General features: G+C 34.6%; 2 protein-coding genes across 2 annotated transcripts; one reads left to right on the top strand and one right to left on the bottom strand.

Moving 5' to 3' along the window:
* Positions 1-3,420: 3,420 nt before the first annotated feature.
* Positions 3,421-10,777, bottom strand: LOC132560845 (RISC-loading complex subunit tarbp2-like). The gene is made up of 7 exons (XM_060225537.1): positions 10,757-10,777; positions 9,479-9,641; positions 8,924-9,035; positions 8,161-8,336; positions 7,651-7,784; positions 6,009-6,267; positions 3,421-5,296 (listed from the first exon to the last, which is right to left on the bottom strand). The coding sequence occupies exons 2-7, from the start codon at positions 9,639-9,641 to the stop codon at positions 5,160-5,162; spliced, it is 981 nt and encodes a 326-aa protein (XP_060081520.1). The 5' UTR covers positions 10,757-10,777; the 3' UTR covers positions 3,421-5,159.
* An 817-nt stretch (positions 10,778-11,594) lies between these two features.
* LOC132560855 (cobalamin trafficking protein CblD-like) lies at positions 11,595-18,481 on the top strand. Its single transcript, XM_060225559.1, has 8 exons — positions 11,595-11,612; positions 13,515-13,583; positions 14,198-14,333; positions 14,878-15,059; positions 15,404-15,506; positions 16,517-16,653; positions 17,278-17,364; positions 17,677-18,481. The coding sequence occupies exons 2-8, from the start codon at positions 13,566-13,568 to the stop codon at positions 17,869-17,871; spliced, it is 858 nt and encodes a 285-aa protein (XP_060081542.1). The 5' UTR covers positions 11,595-11,612; positions 13,515-13,565; the 3' UTR covers positions 17,872-18,481.
* Positions 18,482-21,728: the final 3,247 nt, after the last annotated feature.

Genomic DNA, 21,728 nt, shown 5'->3' with positions numbered 1-21,728 from the left:
GTCTTCTGGTAATGAATCTTGTCTTGCTTTCATTTTCTTAATATGCGGGATTCTTTCCACTATTTTCAAAAGCATAACTTTAATGTAGTTTTCACGTCCGTATGCATCGCCATTTTCAGTCCTTCCGTCCGAGCACATAACGACATTGGGAACAGTAACTGTGTTTGGGCTAATATAATTCGGTGAATCAATCTTTGTTTCTGCAGGTTTAACTAATTTGGATTCAGTCGACAATTGGTCGTTTTCATCAGGCGTTTTTGATGTCGTGTAAATTTTCTTTGCTTTAAGTTTTTGGTTGTTTCCGTTTGACTGGGTAGGCGACTGAAGTTCTTTCTTCCTTGTAGACTTTCTATCTTTCCCACCTGCTTCGTGTGTCATCTTGGCTTTATCATTAAACATTGACATTTCGGTTACAGACAAATCCTTCTCGGTCGAATTCATTGTCTTTCCTTGTTTGTCAACCATTACATTGATATTCATTTTCACTTCTTTATCAAGCTTTGTCTTGCAACTTGGTGAAATAGCTTTAAAATAAAACACATTGTTACTTGGTAATTCCTGAGTTTCAGCGATAGCAGTTTGGTTGTCTTGTATACTTTTCGGCTGGTTTATGAGTTCCTCACTTTCGTTACTGCTAACTGCATTTGTCTTTCTATTAACTTTCGATGGGGTCGTTGATGGAGGGAGAAAAATCTCTGTAGGTATTATACTCAGGAATGTCTGCGTAGACGCGTCATGGCATTTAACTATCGCTGAAGTTCCGATAGATCGTCTACCGGCATGGTAAATTGTCTTCGAAATAATTGATCCCCTCGTGTCTCTCGCAGACGAGCTGAAAACAGAGGGATGGAAAATGCCTTTCAGTTGGCGTTGTGGTTTGATAATACTCCCCTCTCGCATTAATGTTCCTTTCTCAACAAATCCAGCAGATCGTGTCTGTTTTGGGGTTTGAGTTGCTATCGGCTCCGAAGAACGTGTGACACGGGCAGGGGCACTAGATGTGGCGGCTTGCCTACGATTTCGTTCAGCACTATAATTTTCGTTGAAATTTGAAGGTTTTCTTTTATTTTGTTGCATTGATCCCTCTAAAGCATCTTCGCTCTGTGGTGTTTTTGATATATGTTTCTTATTTGCATGTCTCAGTGTTTTCCCAAAATTACAATCATCTGCCGAGTTTCCTAAAGCTTTCAGTGCATTGTTAAATAACTGTGCATCGGTTTGACACGCCATACTGACCTTCACTATTTCTTCACAGTTTGTACATTGGTCTTTTCTCTGAGGTTTTGAAATGTCAGTTAGCGAAATCAATCCCTCGTGGCTGTCAGCTCTGTTGAAAATTTCTTCGGGTGTACATAATTCTTGAATGGTAAACCATAACTCTTGCATGCAGACTCGAATGTTACTTAAAAACCTGACCACTTGATCACGAAATCTTGTGAAACGTGACCGCTTCCCCATGTTGTATATGAAAGCAAGCGTTCATGTTCACAATACACCAAACTATTCAAGTGTTTCCGTGAGGAAAATAACGTTGTTCAGAAGAATGTTACTGCAGGAAGTGACGTCAAAACAACGTATAACGGCATGTTATTTTTCGCGCGATTTTCACGGATGACGCAACGCGACACGGTGTACCCAATTTGTTTAGTCCCTATTACCCCCAGCGAAACGCCATTGCGGGAAATGATTGAGCTCTGCCCATGCGTTAGGCCGTCCGTCCGTCCATGTATTAGTACTTACGCATTTTCCAGATCAGAGTTCTGAAACCGGTCGAGTTACTCTGTACAGCTATCATAGCAGTACTGTATAAGTTCCTTTAGTTACCGAGTTCTCCATTTTAAAATTGCATTTTCTGTTATTGATAGATACAGACAAGTCCAAATTACAAATTTCAGTTGTATGGAGCGCGACTCCAAAGGTGTTAAAGATAAATATGTGAAAATTAGTAACACTATCGAAAACAAGCAGAAAATGCCAACATGTCAACACAATCATCCGTCATCATCGACATCCGCCATATAAATATTAGTCTAGCCAAGAAAGTAATATCACGTTCTCAAATGAGAACAAGATAAACGAAAATGGAGTCAACAGGCAGACCAACGAGCATCAAACACACACACACACACACATATATATATATACATGTCGGGTTCAGGTTCCAAGGACATTGAAAACATTTAATACCACCTCTCTGAAATATGTGATTGACTTGTTCGAGAAAAAAAAACCATCAAAATTCGGAATCCGTTTTTAGCTCTTATATTGTCAAAGTGCCTTCAATCAGAAAACGGAAGACAGCAATTGGTGACCGTCTGCCGTGTAATTGTCACGTGTGATTAATACAAAACAAGAAAAACTGTCACAGGGTTACAGGCAGATTGTACAGGGAGTTTTTTTCTTTGATAAACCCGGTTAGTATAATTTGATTTGATGAAGAAATGTCGTTACTTCAATTTGACCTTTGATAAGTTTTTGTAACCTTGACCTTGAATAGGATATAGCTTTCCCCAGAAGGATAGGAGTCCACTACTGTACCTTGAAAGCGCCATTCTTTTTCCCTCCTTTCCTTTTAGTTATATTCGAGAATTGTAAAATTCAGAGCTAATCATATCGACATATCTTAAGAAGGGACTTTCCATACAGGAAAAATAGTGATCACGAGATTTTAAAAAGGGTTTTCAAAGGTGGACATCCTAAATGTGACATGAGTCTAAATGTCATTTGGTAACAGGAACTTACATACTCATCAGTGGAAGACCTGTCTTAATAAAACTTAAAAGTTTTCAAATGTAGCCTTATGTGGCATGGGTTTGAATTGCAGTCAAGACCGTTTGTTGACCATACACACCACTCTAGTGATAGTCTCGTCTTATATTCAAGATGGCAGTTATGGTTGCCATGTTGAATATGGCATTTGAGTGAATATTTGTGGACCACAAGGAACTCATTAGTGGAAATCCTGTGTCAAATTAAGTTTCAGTTTAGAAAAGTTGCAATAAGGTTTTCAAGATTGTGACCATTTTGAAAATGACAAAAATCTGCCCTTTCTTGAAAATATGGACAATGTTCAAGTCACTGGTGTAGGTGTCTCTGTATCCTTCACTCAAACGGAATAGTAATAACTTAGCTGTTTCCTTATTGAGCACCTTGATCTCGTTTTGAATGTGACATTGACCAAGATTTACATAAAACCTGTCAGCTTATGATGTAGAAGACACTTGCAATTCAGGAGCACCCAGGTTTTCAATGGTTTTGGCATAAATCTTTCCTTTGTCATGTCCTGTTCTCTGTTCCTCAGAGTTAGGATAACATCAATATTATCCTATTGTCGGGAGGTAAAATCTCTTGTATAAAACAACTTCTGTAAGTGTAGACATGTTTATGTGGTAATGTAATTTTATAAAACAAACAAATAGAAATGTTTGTACATTTTTATTGCATGAATCATACATACATCTACACTGTATACAATGTAAACATTACTATGATAAACACAGTGACAGATATTTATCTGTTGTCCATTGTACACATCAACGCTGGTAAAACATGTATACCTAACTAGAAATAGGGAAGTAAAGGTAAAAAATACAGTTGTATAAAAAAAAAAAAAAAATAAAATAAAATGCTATCCTTCCCAGGATATTACATAACCTCACTGTTGTCAAATTAGCAGCGACTCTGACTGCCGATATCAAATATCATCAAAAAACAACACAAACATATACACATACTGACCCGCACAAGTGTTTCTGTTTCACCTGATCAAAAATCAACAAAGATATTGATCAGATGAGGAACAATGAGTTAAAAGAATGACATATACTATTGACGAGGTAATAATATCATATATTTTCCTTAAATTATTACAAAAAGGTGAACGCTGATGTCACAGTTAAATTCTGTTAAGAATCAAAACTTTTCATAAAATTTCATATTTACCTTCTAAAACATTTCTGTATATAAGTTATAACAAAATATTCATCCTTTTGCTTATAAATTCCATTTCTCCAATTAATAAATTAAGTTAAAAAGCTCATAATTCAAAAAAATATTTTTTTCAAATTTATTAAATAGACATTTGATATGATCAATATAATTTTTAAACTAGTACACTGTATGTTTGAAATAGAGAGTAGAGGGGCTAAAAATAGCTACAATTATTGTACGTCAGTCCTAACTGACTAGCCTCCCTTGGTAATCAAATTAAAGGCAATTACTCTAATCGCACAGAAAAATAGTTTCTTTCTCATCTGAATATTGATACCGTATAGTTAAATAACTTTTTCCTATCACACCCTGTATGTTTGGAGAACTGATTTTTAGTTGTAACAGTTAAATATGTGTACATAATATATCAATGAAACTTTGAAATCATTTAACAATATCAAAAAAAGTCAATTTGACATGATAATGAAAGGATTAGAGAAATATGATATAATGTATTAAAATGTTATACATCTTTCAGTGATGCCATCAAGGTTCTTGTTCTGAAGTTTTAAGAGGCCGGCTCTTTCGACATATCATTAACACTACAATTTGATACCTAAACGATTTCTATGAAATATTGCATTGTATATTATACACATTTACAAGATATATATAAATGCAGCATTCAATTTAAATGTTAAGATGTCATTTTGGAACTCCAATAAACACTTTAGAAAATATCAAGTGAAAAAATGTCTGGTATGACATGTTCTCTTTTGATATGTAAATCAGAAAGGGCTTCAAGAGTCTGCAAATTACTTCCAAAACTTTAAAAATAAAAAAATTACCTCTGTTTAAGACAAAAATAATACATATTTTTAAATCATATGAACACCCCAAAAAATAGAGAACTTTTTCCATGGAGTCAATGGAGATTCTAACATCAACAATATTTTACGAATTTAAAAGTTATTTCCTGAACAACATGGCTAAAAATAGATGCTACTTGATATAATATGTAACTATCAAAAACTGAACACTTTATCTCCAATAGTTCTGTAACGTGAACATAAATGCATTGATCACCACTGGCTAGAATTACTTTCCATCAAAATAACAAAGATAAATAAACATTACATACAACTGAATACAAGTCCTAATTATGGCAGTTTGTTGCCATAGCAACCATTTGTTCAAAGTGAGGCTATGGGACGTCCTGGGGAACTTTGTTAAGACTTCGTCATAATCTTCAGATATTGGAGTGCATTGTGGGCCGCCTGGGCGTGGGCCTCATCTACCGTATTTCCTGTTCCATAACAAACTGCGACTGGTAGGGTAGTCAGATGGACCAAGCACTGGTGCTGGGCTGGAAAATAAAAATGCCCTTGTCTATACATGTCTTATAGTAAACCAGTGAGGTGTTATAAAATTCACCTCATTACACGTTACCATAATTACCATAATTTTTCTCGCCAGACTGGTAAACATAGATACAGTTGGAACACAACTGGCAGCTTTATGGTGACTTTATTGTGTCACCAACAATTTGTAAGATATCTCACAATTTTTACATGCTGATGAACGTACAATTTACTTGTCATTTCCTTTAAGCTATACCGGTATATACATTGCATTACATAAGGGGTCATTTTTTTTTCTGTTTCCCAATAAAAGTTTTGATTTCCAATTCCATAACAAAGGAAAACACATAAAAACTAAGTCACAGCTTACAATATTTGTAAATCTTGAGCCTCCACAACCTATATTCCAATTCTAAATCCGTATCCATGGTTTAATCGAGGCGTTTAGGTTAAATAAATTACAAGCATGGGGTAATCAATATATTTTTACATTTTTTACTTAATTAGAATATCACTTGCAGCCTCTGATATTTCTGCATCATAGACTTTCTTACAAAGGAGTCTAAAAAAGATGCACCAGTGAATATCACCTTTCAATTCAATTTAAGAATCACATCCAGTATAGCCAAATAATGAACCTTGCTACAACATACAGCTGGTTCATCACTCGTCTAGGATGCTAGGGGCCTGAAGTGTTGAAACCAATAGGTGAATTACCTGAAGCACTCAATTCAGCGATGTCCATGTAACTGACTTCAAAGCGCTGGACCTCAGCAATCTCCTGTAGCATCTGGCAGTAGTTGGTTGATGGAGCGTTCAGTGGCTGTTTCTTCAGTTTTTGCATGGTTTTGTTATCTGCTTTTAGGATTTTCTCGTAAAACTTTTGGATCTCCTTGCTCTGCTGGGGGTTTGGTACTGGGATCTTTTTCTTGCCTTCCTTCAGGGCGGTGTAGGATGCTCTTAACTCTGATGATGACTAAACAAATGAAAAAAAAAATCAATATTTTTATCTGAATAAAAGAAATCACAACATTCACCAACATCACCACTTTACATAGGCCGATATTAGCAATAAAATCTTCAAAATGATAACTACGCGGAATGTGACACAGATCCATACCTTATTGAAACAATTAAGGACAACGCCAAACTCACTAGTGGGTGTCCCGTGTCTGTATCATCCATCCAGATAGAATTAGTAATAACCAGGTGGTTTTATCATTGTTTACCTTATTCTCATTTGAGAATATGACATTACTTACTCAGATTGACCAAACCTGCACTAACCTGTGGGAGATAATTTGTTTACAAGAGTCAACCCTAATGAACTAGTTAGAAGGAAAGACTAAATTCTGGTCATAGGAGATTCTTTGTTTTCAAAAAATTAAACTGTATTTATCTTACAAAAATTGAAAAACAAATTTTCCCCTTCTATATTAATCACTCTTGTTGACCCAGATGGAAGTGTGTGAGGAGTCTTCCTAGGGGAGGAGACCTGGAGAAAACCTATGTGACCAGGCAGGTGACCCTATACGTTTTCACATCCATTCCAGGAATCAAACCCTTGACATCTAGGTGAAAGGGCCAGTGCAACCACCAAAATCATTGTTTTTGATATAATGGAAAAAACTTTAGCATCTCCTTGTTTTGCTTTTAAATATGGTCTATTCATAAACTGATGATCAGTTCTTACTCACAAGGCCACTCAAAATGTTATCATGCTGTAACAGCCTATGGAAAATGAATAAATTCAAGCTTGTTTGCTTCTGATCTGGTGTAAGGAATAAAACTAAACACGCAAATGAATTATCATTATTTTATCACAATCTTACCAGGCCCTGCTTCAGTAACAATCCAATAAAAAGATTAGCTGAATCTTGGGTAAATGTTTTTAAACTTTTGGTTTTCTTCCCCAACTTCAATATATGAATTCCTTTTTTTCCTCAAAAACTTAAGAAAAGATGAATTCGTTTTGATCCATCAACCCAAGCAAATACAGTTCTTATGCAACATTATTCTAAAATGTTGTCACTCCTCATTATGTCACTTCATCCCCATCTGTAGTGTAACTGTATCACTAAGGAATAACATGATTTATTCACCTCAAATCTTATGACTGCTGCACCATTAATGATATCATGGTGTATTGATTTCACCGTCATAACAAGAACTTTTTTCAATAGGAAAGTGTGAGAAAAGTAATCATCTCTGTGTGATCAAGACAGAAATCTTATCCTTCGGGATAAGATTTTTGAAGATCAGCACTAGACTAACATCAAAGACTGATATGATCAAGTTGATCTCTTGTCTACATCATAAAAAGGAGATTCTACTATTCCGCAACAGAATATAAGCGTACCAGTGGCATCTCATCATCGTCATCAGATTCTTCAATGTTCGTGGTCTTTTCTCCATCCTGCATCAAGTTCTTGATGTGCATCAGCATGGTGGCCGCTGCTGCACGCTTAGCTGATTTTTTGGACCGCCCTGTAGCTGTATAACGAGATCAAACAATGTTTTATTTATTTCTGTCTTCATCAAATCAAATGTAACAAATTTTCACCTGTAACGACATAGCAAAATGAATTTTGTTTTCAATTCAAATCACAAAATGTATATGCATAAAAAAATTTCTTTGCTCTAACAAACGATATTAACATTTCTATTTGCAAATTTTGCTTTGAAAGTACTTGACTTAAAGTGACGTCAATTTTTTTGCCAACTGCTGGTTAACTCTAAGAAGGCTTTGAGAAACTTGGTCCAGGTTTGTATATGAAATATATTTATATCAAAGTTAGAGCTTATGGTTTTATTTTCATTATACTTTGCATGCACACTGTAACATTCCTTGTTGTTATCTGTTACCTACATTTCTCAGTGAATTTGCCGAGCTTGACCACACAGACAAACTCGCGTGCATGAGGAGGGCCCTGTTCGGTAGTGAACTCATACACGGGGGGTTTAATGAGTCTTTTCTGTGTGAACTCCTGAAGCTCCCCGACAGGATTACCAGCTCCCAGCTCTTCGCTGTCTGACTGGCTCTGTCTGGAGAAAGAAATAATTGACTTACAATTAAAATAAATGTAGAGAACTCAATTTTCATAAGAGGTAGGTTTGTCGTAAAGTTAATAGGGAAGAGCATTTGTCAAACCATGGATTTCCATTCCCCTCATAATCTTATAAAAATTGAAAAAACAACTTAGTATTTTCAATCTTGAAAACTAAGAAAGAACCTTAAAGCATCATTACAATGATAAAGTACATACAAATATGAAGTGACTTATTTGGACTCATTCTTTACTAGTTGTGCAATGCAATTTCAGAAATGAAGAAATTTTGAGTTGACTACAGCTTAAAAGAAAATAAGATAGATAGACCAACACACAATGAATCTAACTAAACAAAGCCTCACTCAATCATTAAAATCTGAAATAAGAGATTCAAATCCTTAACAATTGTTTCAGAATTCATTGCATCATATAGCAGTAGCTTTCTAGAGATTAATCCATAGCTACAGGTTATGAAATCTGAAATAAGAGATTCAAATCCTTAACAATTGTTTCAGAATTCATTGCATCATATAGCAGTAGCTTTCTAGAGATTAATCCATAGCTACAGGGTTTTCAGCTTACTGGGTAGCCTCAGGCACCGATCCTTCTTTTATTTCCACTCCGTTAGGCATGCACAGGATTTGGTTGAGTGCACTCTGTGCTGCAGCATGCTTTGCCTTCTTCTTACTTGTGCCTAGATGTGACAGAAAAAATGAGATAAAATTTGATATTTGAATCTTTGAAATTTTGTACCAGTTCTTAATGTAAAAGATTGATTCCATAAAATTCAATTAAGTGTATATATATATATGTGTCATAGCAGTTTATTTTATGTAAGAGACTTTCATATTCTATTCATTGAATTTTTACAATGAGTCATAAACATTGACCATCAAAATTAACAGTAGATATAATATGGATATACCATGATGTCCACTACCCATAATTCATTTGAAATGACAGCCCCATCGCCTATTATTTAATTTTTGCATGTGCCCCCAATCCAAACATTCTTGTCTGTAACATTGCATTCCCAGAAGTGTTGGAAAGAAAGTTGTTGAATAAAGCTCAAATTTCAAACAATAATGTTGTGAAAATATGATGCACGGACTGATTTGCAAAATGTGAGTAACTAACCTTTTCCAGTGGCAATAATGTCACCAACAGTTACCCGCATAATAAACACTGGTTCATGAACAGCACCTTCATTCGCCAGTAAGTCATATTGAGGGGTCATCCCTCTCTTTGTACAAAGCTCTTGTAGGAAACTGATTGGTGTTTTTCCAGAAGGGACTGCCATCTACAAGGAATATGAAATTGATAACTCAAACACTGAATACATGTATGCCATCTGCTGTAACACATAGGATGTAAAATAAGTACAAATATGTGACAGTAAGAGTAATTTTTATATAAAATATACAAGTGTAGATGTTGAAAAATCAGTTTGCCTTACTAGTACTGGTTAGTGGAAATTTTCCTTCATTCAAGTGGTAGTGTGTACGGGTAGAGATTTGAAGCATCATTAGTGCAAACCTCGTCAGGTTACTTCTTCCTGTTAACATTTTTTTAGTGTCTTGGACCACTCCAATAGTAGAAGCTATAGGAGAATAAGATGCTTCCTTGGGGATATTAACATGGGTTATTGCTGTCTTCGGTGTCAAAGACTTTGTGAAGGAGCTTCAATAAAGTAGTGTAAAGTTTAGGTCAAAAGCATCATGCAAGTACAACTTTAACTTATGAAATATAGCCACTGGCTTCAATACATGGTTTTAGACATTTGATATACATGGTTGTTCTCATGGAGGAAACTGGCTACAATAAGTATGGGAAAGGAAAAGTGAAGTGAAGCAGTCAACACTAATATGTTTACATATGATGGACGGGTAACACACTGGAACTCATAGAATGTGAGAAGGACATTGATGTAACGGTAAGCAAAATCTTAACCTTCTAAAATCTTATACGTTTACCAGTAAACAAAACTGTATTTAGAGGACCAATAGGTCCTGCAGGCAGAACTACATGTAAACATAGGTAACTGTAAACATAGGTAACTGTAAACCTGGCTAGTTTGAAAGTGGAAATTATCTAGTGCTCAATACGTCTAAACTATTTACATAAAAATGACTGCTTCTTTAATTTCAAAGCTGATAATTCAACAGTGAGCAATACATCATAAAAAACATTGCTGAGAACAAGAACCTCAAGTGCCACCAACACGGAGTGTGGAATGCGGACTTCCAGACAAGACGTGTCCGTCGTGCGGCATCGTCATTTGGAAAAACTAACCACGTTAATCGGAAGCAGGGTTAGTATTTTTATGCATAAACCCTTTATTTACTTATGAAAGATTTCTAGATAAATAATTATGAGTAATGAAGTGCCTGGACATGTTTTTTCTCTCTCTCTCACCTTTATGCTGCTCGGAGAGAATGACCGGAAGCCGCCAAATTAGTTATTTTTTGAAGGAGTCGCTAAAAGACGAATTTGCAAAACCGGAACAATTGCATTCAGAGTTAACTGAAAAGGTAAAAAGAAATAACACATACTGTGAAGCGCTTTTGACCGACATGTATTTATGAACTTACAACTACAGGTACATGAGACACAGTTATAAAGAAAACCTTTTAGTTGTTTACCACAGTAAATCCAAGTAAGTAAAGTCACGTTCGTAAAACGTGAACAAAGTTTACAGTAACGTAAGCAGTAAGCAAACTAACTAGCATCGAAGACGTCCATGCGGTTTCATATCGCACATAGGAATACAATATTTCCCACAGAGATTTCTACATGACTGCTGTAAACGTCCCGAAAATTTTAAGCAACCTGTCTTTCGGTCCATTGCGGCACATTATGTTATGTGAAAAGAACATAATATATTTTTTGGTCGTTTATGATCAATATGAAATTATGATATTTTAACTGATGTCATTTAACACTACAATAATTACACTAAAAACAATTTAATGCCCAAATTCTACATATAAACCGTCCGATTTAGTCCGATCCTGTAAATCGTCTTTCGGTCTTGCGCGACCAAATCAGATATGAGTATTTTATGTAATACGTCTTCATTTTTCCCTAAAAGCTATTCATAATGTGTTACATATGACGATATCAATGCAAAAGAAATTTATAAAAATCATTAAAACGGCACTATTCTATCCCGATCCTGCCCGATTCTGCCCGATCCTGCCGATTCTGCCCGATCCTGCCCGATACTGTAAATCGTCTGACCTCAGAAAAGGAAATCGGAAATTTACTGAAGGTAACGAACGAATCATAGGCGTTGTAATACAGATTTATGGTATTTATTTGTATTTGAAAATGGAAACACATTTACAAAAGTGGTTTAGAATGATTTTTTGTCATAAACACTCATAATTAGACATATTGGAATTAAAATGGTTAAACAAGTTGACAGAAACAGTCGTTCTGTAAGTCGACAATCACCAGGTTACGAATACAATATCTATTTAGATATTTTCATTTTGATATTATTTTCTCCATAAAATATATACCACACATATTCATTGTGATCAATTCACACTAATCCGCTGGCCAGGTTTGGAACGTCCATTGATTTGAGAGGACGAACTAGAACTCCACGTGTCTTAGATATAAGTCTCATTTATCGGTATTCTATTTACAAAGGATTTTTCTCTTGTCTTCTGCTGGCAATGTTAACGTTATACTCAGTCACATTGTTGTAGAGGAAAATGCTAGTTGATCTGAGAAAAAATATACACACAAAACGCCATTTTCACAATAACTAAACGGCATGGATGATATTAATCATATGAAATTTTACTAATTATTTATTTACAATTCCGTAAACAGCAGTAAATTACACAGTATGATTTTAAAAAAATCACGTACAGGTAATATATGTGAAGTCATTTTCAGAATGTGTGTGTTCAGTTAGATGATATGGTAGATATGTTTGTAAAATTAGATAGACTGTGAATTAGAAAAAGACGTTTTGTGCATTTAATTTTAACCCGATGTGACGATTTACCCAAATATACCCAAATACACCAAAATATACCCAAATACACCAAAATCTTTCCCAAATATACCCAAATAGAGCCAAATCATAACCAAATTTACCCAAATAAAGGGTACATTTGGGTAAGATTTGGCTTAATTTGGGTATATTGGGGTATATTTGGGTAAGATTTGGCTTAATTTGGGTATATTGGGGTATATATGGGTAAGATTTGGCTTAATTTGGGTAAGATTGGGGTGTATTTGGGTAAATCGTTGCACCCATTTTAACCTGCCTATACACCAATGTGTCTGAATTCAGAGGAGAAAAATCCTCTGTAATGAGAGGATATATTAGAGTTCCAGTGCATCCTCTCACATCAAAGGATTGATGTTAATGTTGATACTGTTGACAAAGTTCCTGATGTTACACTACAAGGGCATATTACAATCAAAATAGATACACAAACACATCAAAACATTTACAATGGCTAGGAGCCTGTTTACAGTATTCATATATACATGTATCTATACAATGATTTTGTTTGCATTGTTTTACAGCACCGAAAAGACTGTAGACTGTTTCCCCAGTCAAAAACTGTGCCATATTTCCCAAAATGCAGAAATAGAAAAATAAAAAAATCTTCCTCATCAAAAAAAAAAAAAAAAAAAAATCTTAATCTATCCAGATACATGCTGCTGTAAGTTTCACATTAAAAATACCCAATGCCAGCTGCTTTATTGAAAAAACTGACAATTCCGTGTTCTGCCAGAGTAAAATAGCTTTTGCCAACACCAGTGAACTGATTATGTTCATGTAGTATGTTTTGAATTTGTTATTGAATTTGTTTGTTTGATTCTAGATAGTGCAATAGTTCTAGTTGAAAACACTTTCCAAATTTTTTCTGAAAAAGGTTTCTTTGTCTTATAATGGCTCCCTAGCTTCTTCAAGTTTCATACCTTGCCAAATTCGGGCAATTTGATATTAAATTATTTTGTTTCCTCATCTGTAATGCATCTTGGTAAATAATCGGTTAATTTGTTGTAATAAAGAACTAAGATGGCTATCATGTTTTACTCTAGAAAGTACTGATGTAAATTTTTTAAACCAATGCTTGTGTTTCATGCTGGGTTTTCATACAATTTGGTTAAGATAAACAGAATTGTGTGTTGTTTATTTCAGATAATGCAAAACAAGAGCTAATAAAATAAAGTTGAAAGAAGAAAGACAGAGATGGCGATGGCCAGAAGGGTATGTATACATATAAGTATGAAGATGATTAGAGGTGAAGAAACCAACAGCATTGGGATAAACTTCTGTAAGTTTGTTTGCTTAGATATTTGTGTTAGCTCTCTACCTTACACCTTATATATAATGTATATATCCAAATTGCCCAGTTATGAGCATGTATATGATAATCAGTCCTTTTGACATTTTCTAAGTTCAGGTATACTCTGATACACTTATGAGATTAGTTGTGTTGATACATAATGTTTGATATAACAACAAACTACTATCAACAATAATATTGTATTTATGGTCAACAGTTTTGACACTGACAATAAAACTGAATAAAAAATGATGTGTAACAGTGTTGGGACTTGCTAGATTTTAATTAAAACGGTAATATATATTGGTACAATCCAGAGTCATATCTTCAGTACATTTCATTATGGTCAGCCATATTTTGGTTCATACATATATAGCAACCTATTAGGAATGATAAGATATATTAAAACAGCTACATGTGTGTCATTGACCTCATTGGCCATTGTGTGATCAGTTTGGCATTTTAAGATTATTCATACTATCCTTAAAAATCAAGGAAAAATTATCACTTTAAAGGGTTTGTTTCTGTGTTTCAGTTGTTGACTAGAAAGAGAGTGGTGGCTTATTTACCAAATCTAAACACTGCTCTAAAGCATGTACGATCCTTCTGTGTCGGAAATGGCAGCGACAAATGGGGCAAAGAGGAATTTAATCCAGAGGAAGTTGTTCAAGGTAATAATGTATGATGGGATGGTAGATGTTACATGTATAATCACTATTATCCTGGCTAAAAAAACTTTCTTTTTTATACTTGTAATGTCCATCCATCTATCAGACTGTGAACAATTTTTGTTATTGTTTTTTCTTAAGAAAACTACTGGATCAATCTTTCTCAAATTACATTATTGAATGTAAATAGTGTCACAATAAATTCAATTTTGAAAAAAATCAATATGTTATGTAACAATGCTTTCCATGCAAGGCCTATATACATCATAAAACAAAAGAAAATCTTCCGTTTGCACGATAAAAATATTTTTACTGTAGTGAGATATATTTAAAAAGTATCTGATACCTAAAGAACCAGTAGCCAGATGAGATGGTAGTTGTTTTGGATACAAGTACGGATTGAGTTCAAAGTTCTTTTACAACTTTTATGAAATTACAATTTGTTTGTGTGTATGGATGAAGTTATCTTTTGAGAAAACTGGGAAAACTTTTCATGTGTGAGCTTATAGATACATGTGTGTATTTTTTTTCCTCTTTACTTCTTCAGACTTAGGACCATTTGGACCTCAAAATAAAAGATTTCCGCTTCCAGGATCTATTGGACCAAAATTTGAAAAGCCACCAACACTTGCTGTGAGAAAGAGTCCAGAAGACATGGACATTGTTCAACCTTTACTAGAAAACCAGCCTGAATATCGTCATTGTAATGTGTTAGAACAAGCAGTCATGGTATGTTCCTTATTGTGATATAACTGGGTTCCCTCCCCTTGAGAGGTAGCTTACTGTCCAGTGGTTTGTGAAATGGTTTAAGTCCAATATTTACATAGATCATATTTTGATTTGTGAATCCTTCGCAACCTCAGATTTGCTGCTAACTTCTCCTGTCTGATTTGTTCAAAATCTTAATCCAAACTATTAGATTCCAGACTTAAAACCTTTGTGAACTTGTCACTTTGACACAAGAAGTCTTAGGCTTTTTAGAACAAGTATATATCAAATGTTTTGTACTCATCACTGGATTTCAAAGACTTGTGGAAATAAATTATTCATGAGTCGACCTTTGTAATGTAAAGTTTCAGGAGGAAGATGGATTCATGTCTGAAGATTCGGAAATTCTGCGTCAATCAGATCGTCTAGAATATGTCGCACAAGACTGTCCATACCTCATGAGAATAGGTGAGTAAGCCATGTTTTTTAGCTTCTTTTTGTCAGCTGTGAAAGTTTTGCTATAACTAGTCAGTTGGTTTTTTGTAACATTGCTGAAAACCTGATTATAATTTGAAAAGTGATGTAATTTATCGTTTATTTTAATGGTCACTTCTATTGCATAAAGCTGTGATGGAAGCCTACATTATCTTCATGCGTCAGGTTCTGTCTAAATCTGGGTTTCAGAATCATGACCCACAACCTCTTTATTGACACACCTGTTTCATACTCTGTGCCAGGTAAATGTAATAGTCTTGAGGAAAGAACCTGTTGGTGTCTTATTATTATAAAACTTCAACAAAGTTAGAAATGCAATTAAAAGGCAACATTTTGAAATCAGAGTGTTTTACTGCTGATAGTAGGTGTATAATGTCAGTTTAATTCTGTCTACTTTGATCTTTACGACAAGAAGACTTCTTCATACACATCTTTTGAGCAGCCCCATAAGTAGACATTAGTATTTTCCTATGAATAATGACACAGGAAGCTATTTATGAAATGTGTTGAGAGCTGTTTTTATGAAAACCGTGTGACCTGATATCAGAGCACATATTGTTTGTGAAAATCTAAGGTTTGGTGAATACTGTATTTTTTGGCATAAAGGCCATGTCTGGTAATAAGCCAATCCATACATGTTATTGTTAAGTAGAATTATAAGCAAATTCTATTTCACAGTTGTGCAATAAGCCCGCTTGAGTAAGAATCTGTTTGACAAAATTTCAGAGAAGACACTGAAAAATTTTGACATTTTACTAGATCAGTGTTTATCCTCATCAATGGATATACGGATACACATGATTTGCAATGTCTGAGCGACACTTCATATGTTAAAATGCCTATGGTAAAACACAATATAAGATGAAGAATCGTTGGATAAACCAGTAGGGGTTCATCTATCGGTTTATTTTAGATAGATTTATCTAAGCACCAAGGTTTCTTTTTGAAGTTGCTCTGAAGAGAAAATTTACTGAAAATTCCAGATTTTAAAGACCTTTTTCCCGGCCGAGACATCATGAATGGTACTTTGACGCTTGTTACAATCAGCCAGAAGACAGACAATGATATGACTAGCTGGAATACGGATGTGGAGGAAGAGAGAGAGGCACTTTTGGCAGCTGTAAGTAGGAAGGGCCTGGGCAAGGAGAAACATTATGGAGGGTTATGAGGAAGAAAAGAACAGGAGATGAAGGAAGAGAGATAAATATGTGTGAAAGAAGGCGAGATATAGGAAGATGGATAAAGATTTGGGAAAGAAGGATAAAATGAAGACTTGTGTGGGAGGGAAGATCTGGGAAGGAGCATAAAAAGGAAGGGAAATTTGGGATTGAGGATAAAATGGGGACCTGTAACGGAGGGAAAATACAGATTTTATGATAAAGATGGGGGGTTGTTAGGTAGAAGATAAAATGGGGCTGGTGAAGGGAGGTATAAGATGGAGGAAAAAATGAGGACATGAAGTTGCGAGGGGAAATGTAGGATGAATGATGAAGAGGATTGCGATTGGGAGAAAATGTTACGGTCAAGAGTAAATGGGATTACATTTAATAGCCTTGATGGAGGATATTAAACCATTTTCAAAACAAAAGTAATGCTTAAATCTGGGCTACATTTGTAAAGTCTATAAGAAATATAATGGGTAGAAGAATTAATGTTAGTGATTAGCTTTGTAACATCACTGGTAAGATAATTCCTTTTGTCTGTATTTAAATATTATATTACTGTGTGTTATATGTCTTGACAGTTTGTACAGGGTGCAAAGGAGATTTGTGAAGCTCTAGAGAGTGGAAATTACTGGGCAGATTTCATTGATCCATCTTGTGGAAAACCAGTAAGTAATCAAATGAAAAACTCTAATTTTACAAGACTCATTTCGTAATCTCATATGAAAGGAAAATCCATGTAAGATCTTACATTTATTTTTATCACAAAATATGGGTATGGGGATATAACGAGGTAAATTTCCCCTCATTTTGCGAGGCATTCCCAGTAGACCTGAAACTTTCTCTATTTCTCAAGCAAAATACTGACAGAAAAGTTGGTTTAGCGGCTGGTTTTACTACGCATAGGGCTTTTAATTTTGCAATATTTCTTGTAATGGAACAATTTAGAAAAAACTTCAATGATTTTTTTTCTCTTGCAGTTCTATGGACCCCATACAAATGCCACAATGTTTGAAACTGACGAAGTATATCGTAAACTAGGATTTGAAATAGAAGATTTAGGGTGCTGTAAAGTGATACGTCACCATATCTGGGGTACGAAATGCTATGTGGGATGTTTGTTTACCAATGCACCTCTCACACACCCAATCATTGAAATGATGATAGACTCATAACAGTGACAACTGCTGTGCCATGTCTTTCATGTGTGTTTTAACTAAATACAGTAAGGCAGCTTGTTAACATTCTATCAACTCACTGAGACAGTTTGTTCAGTGACCTGATAGATATTAACAAGGAATTATCTCTTGAGAGATATTAGAGAATCAGAAATCTTTTGGGAAATTAAGCTGTTTATCATTGTGATGGTATTATGATTTGTTGAGTTCTTCATTTGTTTTCATAGCTCTGTTTTATGAGACTTCAATCTTGGAAAAATGCAAAGCAGTTTTTCCAATTTTTGAGAATTACATATCTGGTAAGATCCAGGTTGTGAGTCTTTAATTTTAACTGCACATTATTTAGAATCAAAGGTCATCATATTTGATCCACACAAATCATCTGAAAGGACTTACAAGATATGGAAATTGAAAAGAACAGGATTTTGTATTAACTAACGAAGTTATGTTATGATGGTCGCTGTTAAGAGTTCTTACTGCCTTGTCTCAGAATGTTTGAGTGAAGAATGATACAGATGTTTGTAGATATGATTGCTGTTTAAGTATATTGGTGGATTGAAATATTAATTCATGAATGTTAAGAGTGTCAAATAAAAAAACAAAAATATTTGAGATAAAAGTTTGTTGTTTTTTTAACTATTTTTCTGATTAGTTTATTTTTAAGCACTTTTCTTCCACATGTTAACCAAGTCGACTAAAATTCAATACCTGGCTCATATTTCATTATTACTATTGATTTTCAAACTTTTGAAGAAGAAAACCAAACTGTTTTATATACAGAGCCAAATGAGAGATGGAAAGATTGAAGTCTATTTCTTGCCAAAGTATAGAATTGCATAAAATATGGAAATGTATCTATTATTATCAAATCAAAATTCCTCTAAAAAAACACTTCCGTTTGTCATTTCAATATGGAGTTTGTTATATCTAAGTCTGTCTTTCGACCAATTAGTTGAAAGATGAGAAAGATGGCTTTAGTACAGACGGTCCTACAGACATTGCCATCAAAATTTGATGTGTCAAAGATTTCCGTGATGAAAGTAAGATGGTCACCTTTCACCTGGAGAGACGTGTTTTAGACATTTAGACATAAATTATTTAATATTGCTTAAATACTCTGTTTTGATGCATGAAGGGCAAGTGAGCTTATCTGGTGACATGGTGTCTGTCAATTGTCTGTTTGTCCAGCATCTAGTTTTTTAAAATCATTCACAGAATTTTTTCATGATAACTAAAAGGGTCAGTATCATACTGGGAGAAAATTCTACGAAGTTATTCAAATTCATTTTTTAAGATTTTCGAGATGGAGAGCTACCTCGTTAACTCAATTGCCTGCAACAGAATACTGTAAAGAGGGATATGATATTTGGAACGAACATAGAAATATAAAGAGTTAACAATCAGGACTATCAGGTCTTCTCCGTTAAAGTTGCAGATCAGATGGGCTACACAAGCCCTTTAGGTCTCGTGTTTAATTCATATGCACAGTAGTTGAACTTGTACATGAAGGAAAAATGTAACTTTATACAAATGTATCAATTGTCTGACTTTTTTTTCATTGTTTCCTGTACTTCAGGAGGGGATGGACCTATTGATGATCACAAGGTTACTCTGGGTCATACTTGTATAGCTAAATTAATTAACATTATACTAAAATTGTGAGGAGAAGGATAAAGTTACTTTTACTGTGTAAAGAAGAAACGTTAAGTAAATTTTCAGAATTTAGTCCAAGGTCAAAGTCTCTAGAGCATGTAGGGAAAAAAGTGACACTGAAAATAATTATATAAATATTTATCCGCCCCTCATTATGAGAGGATGAACCCTCTGTTTTCAGCAGCAGAGGGCAAAGGTAAGGTCACATATTAATGTAGGATATCAAAGTAATATCTATCTTCTTGATGGTGTTTTGGGAATTCACATGCAGCTCATAAAACCATTATTTCAGTACATGGTGAAGATATGCCATTTAGTTCCAATGTTTCAAAGTTCCAGAAGACCCAGAGTCTGTCTATTTTGCCAGTATCAGTACTTACCTAGGATAGAGTGCTACAAAGTTTCCTTATATAGTTGACCTTGACCTATTTTCAAAGCCGCAAAGGTCAAATGTCAAGAAATCCTCAGGTAGTAGATATAGTTCTTCACAGTTTCCTCATATAAATGATGTTTTTTTCGAGTCTTCAAGTTTTCAAGGTCATATGGGTAAAATATATTTAAAGCTGTCATAGTCTTCCCAAGTTCCAGAAGACCTGAGTAATATTTATTATGTATGTAGAACAGAGTGTGGTTAAGATCCCTCAAATAAATGACTTGCATATGTTCAAAGTCCTTTGTGTCGGATATGTTTAAAATGTATTCTTCTCCGGGTAAAACCCAAGTTCGTGCAATCAGACACCTAGGATAGAACACCTGAAAGCATTGTCATATAAATGACCTTATGTTTAAGGTCACGGTTTTCAAATATGTTAAAAAGAGATTTAAATATTACTTTCAAGTTCCATAAGACCAATAGTCCATATATTATACCAGCAGGTACATAGATAATTTTAAAGTCAAAGAGATCAGCGATGTTTAAATCATTCAAGAAACTTCTTCTCAAGTTCAATAAGATCTAGACAGGAGTGTGATCATGTTTCCTTATACAGATGACCTTGACATATTGTTGGAGTCAAAGTTGTCAACTTTGTTTAAAACATAAAAGAATTTTTTTCATCTGAATTTAATTTTCATAAGATCGAACACACACTAGTTCTGATAAACCAGAGGATACCACTGATGGAGTGATACAAAGTTTTCTCGAGTAAATCCTTAACTTTTTTCGAGGTCACTGGAGTAAAACATGTTAACCATCATTGAGCATCAAAGCTCAATAAGACTGTTGGTTATTATTTGGCTAGAAGGGACCTGGATGGAGTTCTATGAAGCTACTCAAAATAAATGACCTTGACATGTTTTCAAAGTTAAAAAGGGGGGCAAATTTCAAACGTTTCAGGGTTTTGATAATTGGTGAGCATGTATCTTGGATGGAATGTTACAGGTTTTCAAAAAAAAGGCCTTCATGTTCACTAGGGTTAGATTTGCTAAAATATGCAAACACTTATAGAAGTATTAAGAATGTTCATTATTTTTCAAAACATGAACACCAACACTAATATAATGTTTATGATGTGTATTGGCACCTAAGCAGGGATGATAGAACATACCATAATTTGTTATTCTTTCTTTAATATCCATGTGAGTGATACAGGTCTTTTCAGCCTCTTGTTTATAAACAGCATCATGTAAATCAAATACAATCTTGAAAAGGAATCACAAGTGAGCATTTTCTCTAAGTGAGCGTTTTCTTTGAGGAAGCTTTGACTGACAACCTAGTGAAAGGAGAGCAAGGAAATTAAAAAAGATCTAGATATTGTGGATAATGAATTTTCCCATTTATTGTAACACTTTCTTGGACCTTTGAACTACAGACCTGTAAAGCCAGAACATAGATGTTCAGCGGAGAGGCAACACCAAGAAATGGGACGATTCAAGGAGACAAAAACACAACTAACCAAGTAAATGTGAGGAAGCATTGGAAGTGATATAAATGGCGTTGGCCAGAAAGAACTGAAGTTATTGCACTTTCTATGAAAAAGCAATGAAATTAGTAAAATAAATCAGCTTGAGAGAACTTGGGGCATTGTGTAAAAAAAAAAATTGGTAACATTAATTCTGACCTTTGAACTTTGAATCTTAAATCAATCACTAGCAAGCACTTTGTGGAAATTTTGGTAGGAGCTCAAATGAGTACGTGTGACTTTTATTATGGTGGGACCCAAACTGGAAAAGTTCTTTGTTTTGCTTGTTTTAAAAAGCTG

This window comes from Ylistrum balloti, unplaced genomic scaffold, assembly GCF_031769215.1.
Source record: "Ylistrum balloti isolate Yb309-2 unplaced genomic scaffold, AGI_CSIRO_Ybal_v1 Utg371124, whole genome shotgun sequence".
In the NCBI taxonomy this organism is placed as follows: Eukaryota; Metazoa; Mollusca; class Bivalvia; order Pectinida; family Pectinidae; genus Ylistrum; species Ylistrum balloti.
The sequence above is the reverse complement of the archived record's forward strand: the minus strand, read 5'-3'. Positions and strand labels throughout refer to the sequence as shown.

Coding starts and splice junctions, on each gene's coding strand:
- LOC132560855 (XM_060225559.1), top strand. Junction 16,654..17,277: donor GAGAGGCACTTTTGGCAGCT/GTAAGTAGGAAG, acceptor ATGTCTTGACAG/TTTGTACAGGGTGCAAAGGA. Junction 17,365..17,676: donor ATCCATCTTGTGGAAAACCA/GTAAGTAATCAA, acceptor TTTCTCTTGCAG/TTCTATGGACCCCATACAAA.
- LOC132560845 (XM_060225537.1), bottom strand. CDS start 9,641: ATGGCAGTCCCTTCTGGAAAAACACCAATCAGTTTCCTACAAGAGCTT. Junction 8,337..8,923: donor TCGGTGCCTGAGGCTACCCA/GTAAGCTGAAAA, acceptor TTCTTTCTCCAG/ACAGAGCCAGTCAGACAGCG. Junction 5,297..6,008: donor CGCTGAATTGAGTGCTTCAG/GTAATTCACCTA, acceptor TTTATTTTCCAG/CCCAGCACCAGTGCTTGGTC.